General features: G+C 36.4%; 1 protein-coding gene across 1 annotated transcript; it reads left to right on the top strand.

Annotated features, from left to right (window-relative positions):
• The first annotated feature begins 921 nt into the window (after positions 1 to 921).
• On the top strand, positions 922 to 4,855 carry LOC105762791 (methylthioribose kinase). The gene is made up of 6 exons (XM_012580693.2): positions 922 to 1,365; positions 1,472 to 1,781; positions 2,596 to 2,770; positions 2,854 to 3,055; positions 3,626 to 3,840; positions 4,364 to 4,855. Exons 1-6 carry the CDS (start codon positions 1,180 to 1,182, stop codon positions 4,533 to 4,535), a joined length of 1,260 nt encoding a protein of 419 aa, XP_012436147.1. The 5' UTR covers positions 922 to 1,179; the 3' UTR covers positions 4,536 to 4,855.
• Positions 4,856 to 5,415: the final 560 nt, after the last annotated feature.

Genomic DNA, 5,415 nt, shown 5'->3' with positions numbered 1-5,415 from the left:
ATTGTTAGGAAGACAATGATAAAATACAATCCAGGGATTAGAAATTTTTTTTAAAATTTGAATTTATAAAACTTTTTAAGGAAACGAACAGTTAAAACAACGAAAATAACAATTAAAGCTTAAAACTTACATAGTAAGCCTTTAATTACATGAATCATGCTTGCAATTGTGTATTAGAAAAGTCAATTTATAACTCTTCTTCAACAAAGTGACAGACAAGTTGTTATAGATTACCTCATAACCCGTGACCCGAAATTTGATCCGTAACTGACACATTCACAATCTCGAGAGGTCAACATGATGGAATGCCTCGCAACCTCGTAAGGTGAAACACTAGCACCTCGCGAGGGAGGCATGCGGATACGCCTCGCAACCTTGAGAGGAAGGACACGTGAACACATATGATTACTCTTCGGTGCGAATCTTTTCTTAAAGACATGTCTAGGATATGTGTCAAACTTAAAGGGGCGATGTGTCGTCCTCAATTATATACATGACACCCAGCTACTCCTAGCATGTCACATCAAAGGAATCGTAACTTATAAATAAGGAAAAACTGCTCCCAAGTGAAAAAAGAAAAAAATAAACCTCAACAAAGTCAGAAATGCGAAATTCAGTAATAATCAAGTTTTAACATCCACATCTAAGGGTGAGTTTGGATGGACGGTGTGTTTATTTATGGTTAGTACAAAAACAACGGTGTTAATGAGGTTAAATACGATAATTTGAGATAAAAAGTAAACTAAACACATCGCATCATGTCCCACCGCTCAGCAAACCTACCTTTAAAAAATAAAAGTTTTAATTTCCTAAGTGGAAATGAACGTGACCGTGAACGTGTCCAAGTTCATTTCACAATTAACATGTTATTGTTTTCTTCATTACACACCTAGATGGGTTAGTTTCTATTTTCTCTGTAGTTTCCCGATAAGCAAGCGTCTCATTCAAATCATTTTCATTTCACGACCAGCTTGCCCGGCCCTACTTCACTGATCCCCTATCGGCTTACCCATTGTAAAAATCTTCGACGCTATTATCGAATCTTTTTATTCTTTTTACTCTACAGTCTACAGTCCCAACGTTTGAAGTTAAGTCACGCCTCTCTCTTAAATCTCTGTACATCGCTTCTTCACTTCTTCTTAAAACCCCTCAAAAGGACTGCCTCAAACAAGGAAAACAATGGCGTTTTCTGAGTTCAGGCCACTAGACGAGAACTCGCTCATCGAATACATTAAAGCCACGCCGTCTTTGTCATCGAAGATCGTCGACAACTATGATGGTTTAAAGATTAAGGAAGTTGGAGATGGCAATCTTAATTTCGTCTACATCATCGTTGCCCCTTCTGGTTCTTTTGTAATCAAGCAGGTTTCGCTTCTTCTTCTTCTTTTTTTTTTCTTTTTCCTTTTAATCATTAAATACTCGAAATTATGAAATGGGATATTCCATTTTTTGCGTAAAATGTCGAATACAGGCACTTCCCTACGTACGACTTATTGGGGAATCTTGGCCCATGACTAAGGAACGAGCATATTTCGAAGCGTTGGCGTTAAAACAACATGGTGCGTTATGCCCTGAACATGTTCCTGAAGTTTATCACTTTGACCGTACCATGTCCTTGATTGGAATGCGGTATTTAGAGCCGCCCCATATAATCCTTAGAAACGGGTTAATTGCTGGGATTGAATATCCTTTGTTGGCGGAACATATGTCAGAATACATGGCCAAGACTCTTTTCTGCACATCTCTCCTCTATCGGTCAACCACAGAGCACAAACGTGCAGGTAACGGACTCATGCATTTTCTTTCTCAGTGTTTTTATGTTTTGAGTTTGGTTTTGGTGTAGTTTGAATGCTGTCACTGCAAGTACATTTGGGGATCATAAGTTAGGATTTATATAGATATAGATCGTGCACTAATAAAACTACATATTATGGAATTCTTGGTTGCAACATTGATTCATAACAAACTTCTTGTTATATTTTGGGCCCGAATGCATCAAGTTTGATGAAACATATCAAACTATTGGTAGTTTAGGGAGTGTTGTATAATCTACTATCCAATATTTGAAATTGTATTAGAGCTTTAGAAAGTTTGCTGCTGATGCTATTATTATCTGTTATATCAGACAAATGATTGCTCCATAATGTCTATATACCAAAGATTACTAGGGGAAAAGTATATTTTCTTATTCATTGAGTAAATGGCAAGTGTATGTTTAAGCCTGGTATTATATTAATCTATTTCTAACTATCACCATATAGCTTCTTCCTTCAGTAGCCATTCAATGTTTAGATCTTCATGACCACGGATCTTGTCAATTCTTAGTGCAATTTTAGCAGTGACATGAATATGATTTTAATACCAGTAGTCATGGGAACTCATGGAATTAAGAAAAAAAATGCTTCTTTATATGCCTGTGGATATGAAGAATGAGCATTTCTGCTGATAAGCTTTGTCATTTTTCCTCTACTAGTCTGTTTGGAGCAAGTATATATGTGTTGTTTTAGATTAAAGAAATGCTATTTTCTAGTATTGATGGCTTTTAGAAGCTTCGAGATATGATGCTGATTCATTTACATTCAATGTTTTGTGCAGTGGCCGAATTTTGTGGGAATGTGGAACTATGCAGGCTCACTGAGCAGGTTGTTTTTTCTGACCCCTATAAAGTATCTGAATATAACCGTTGGACTTCACCTTATCTTGACCGTGATGCGGAGACTGTCCGGGAGGATAATCTATTGAAGATTGAAGTAGCTGAATTGAAATCTAAGTATGGTTGCTTTTCCTTTTAATGCTACCTTCTGTAACTGCCATTTTATGCTTTATCAAGTTATTAAACATCCCTTTATGTAGGTTCTGTGAAAGAGCTCAGGCTCTTATACATGGAGATCTCCATACTAGTTCTGTAATGGTTACCCCTGATTCAACTCAGGTCATAGATCCAGAGTTTGCATTTTATGGACCAATGGGATTTGATATTGGTGCTTTTATTGGAAACTTGATTCTGGCTTTCTTTGCACAAGATGGGCATGCTGGTCAAGGGAATGACAGAAAAGTATGCCTTTGATTGCCTCTCTTATTGCTTAATGAGAACTTTCCAGTATACTCGTCTTTTTAGTTTGTCATCTTTAGTTATAATTCCATCTTAGTCTATCCTGTTTTAGTATGTGCTAGAAGATAAGTTGCTTCTGCTTTTGAATCTTGTTTAGCCATTCAATTTATGTCATCTTTAGTTATAGTTCCGTCCTAATCTATACTGTTTTAATAGGTGCTAGAAGCTGAGTTGCTTCTGCTTTCGAATCTTGTTTAGCCATTCAATTTATTATGGAAAATTCTTGTCATATATCTTGCGATTTTATGGTTAAATATGGTCTCTGTGGTATCATAAGTTGTAGGTCAAGATAAAGTTCTATCACCACTATTATTTTACCTCAAGCTACTCTTGGTGGAGTTGCCAGATATTTGTTAGCATGTATGTACACATTCATACATCATACATATTGCTTTACAAGCTAAGGAAGCATCATTTATATAGGTTTTTTTTTGGAAGACTTGCAATGTTTATTTTGTTTTATAAAAATATCGAAGTATTATATAGACATTGCTGAATTTCATATTGTCATAGTCATACAAAGAGTGGATATTGAAGACAATTGAGGATACTTGGAATCTTTTCCACCAAAAGTTTACCGCACTATGGGATGAACACAAAAATGGCTCTGGGGAGGCTTATCTTCCTGCAATTTATAACAATCCTGAGCTTCAGAAACTTATACAGGAAAAGTATATGAAGGAATTGTTCCACGATACTCTTGGGTTTGGTGCTGCTAAGATGATAAGGTGAGGAAATGATTTTCTACCAGGTTCTCTACTTTTTCTATGTTCCTGGCCTTCATAATTCCGTGTTTACCTGTCTTATGGTAGTCTGTAATCTTGCATTTCAGTCCATTGCTGTTATATTTATGTCTTTGAATTAACACCGCCTTCTAGACTTTTTACCCTATATTCTCAACCTTGTACTTTATCTTAATTGACTCTTAAACAGTTAACCTTGACATGTAAATTTTTTGTTGATAGTAAAAGGAAATAGATTCTTGAGTTGACTAGGAAATATTGACGAGATGTAACTTTTGAAACCTCTATGATCAGAACCCTGAGCTTGAAAATTTTGTAGAATGGCTTTGTCGTCAGAAAATTCTGGCAATCAGATAGAGGAGTCTTCCTCTACAGGTTGAATAGCAATCATAGGACCAGTCTCTTCTACCTACAATGACATGCAGGATCCTATTTTGTTAAATTTATCTAATGAACTCGAAGAATTTTGTAAGTTCTAATGTTGTTTCTATCTTCTAATAACTTGCAGGAGAATTGTAGGTGTTGCTCATGTCGAGGATTTTGAATCAATTAAAGAAGCTAACATAAGAGCAGATTGCGAGCAACGGGCTCTTGAATTAGGCAAGACACTTCTGAAGAGGAGGCGAGAGTTTGTGTCGATTAGTGAAGTTATTTCAGCCATGAAGCACGTCCAATCATGATGGAAATGCTGGAAACTGCTGTGCACGTATCCATAAAAGCTTTTGCGCTTAAATAGATGGAAGGTTTTACAGGATCCATAATTTAATAAAGTTTTCATGGTCCTTGAGGCATAGGCCTTTGATTGTGTGTTAATGAGCAAAGGTTGCTGTCTATCTAGCATTAGTGCTGGACCGAACTGGTGCTGTTGCAAAACACCCAAAATATATTCTGCCGAGTCCTATAGTTTAAGTCAAATGAATTTTTTTGTCCTTGTCCTATAAAGAATGGATGGCTCACTTTTTAAAAGCTTTACTACGGTTAGAGGCCTGAGTTAAGTTGATCCCCTTTTGTTCTCTGCATGAATATCCTCTCTTTTATCTTTTTAACTCTTCTAATTAGATCCGCAGATCCTTCAAAACTGTTTTTAAATTTTTTTTTTTTTACCTGTCGGGGCTCCAAATCAATTTTGATAAATCTGAACTCTTTCTTGATGGCCAAAAGATGGTATAGCTGTATTCTGAATGCAAAAAGAGTTGACCAACCGTGGAAATATTTAGGTTTGGAACTGGGGAGACTTCACAGGAAAAAGGAAAATTTCCAAACCTTAATTTACAAGGTAAAATAAACAAGCCTCATGGAAATCAAAGTGTCTATCATCGGGTGGAAGACTCACCCTTATCAAATCTACCTTGACATCACTTCTGTTGTACTCCCTTTCTATCTTCAAGGCCCCAAATTACATTTGCAATTAAACTGATAAGAACATTGGTTCTTTTTGGTAGGGACACAACTCCGATGATAAAAGCTTCACTCTTGTCATTGAGACTCTCCTTTGTTATGATAAAAGCTTCACTCTTGTCATTGAGACTCTCCTTTGTTAGGAGGATTGAGAATTCGGAA

This window comes from Gossypium raimondii, chromosome 12 (assembly GCF_025698545.1).
Source record: "Gossypium raimondii isolate GPD5lz chromosome 12, ASM2569854v1, whole genome shotgun sequence".
Taxonomy (NCBI): Eukaryota; Viridiplantae; Streptophyta; class Magnoliopsida; order Malvales; family Malvaceae; genus Gossypium; species Gossypium raimondii.
This window is presented reverse-complemented; position numbering and strand designations above follow the sequence as displayed.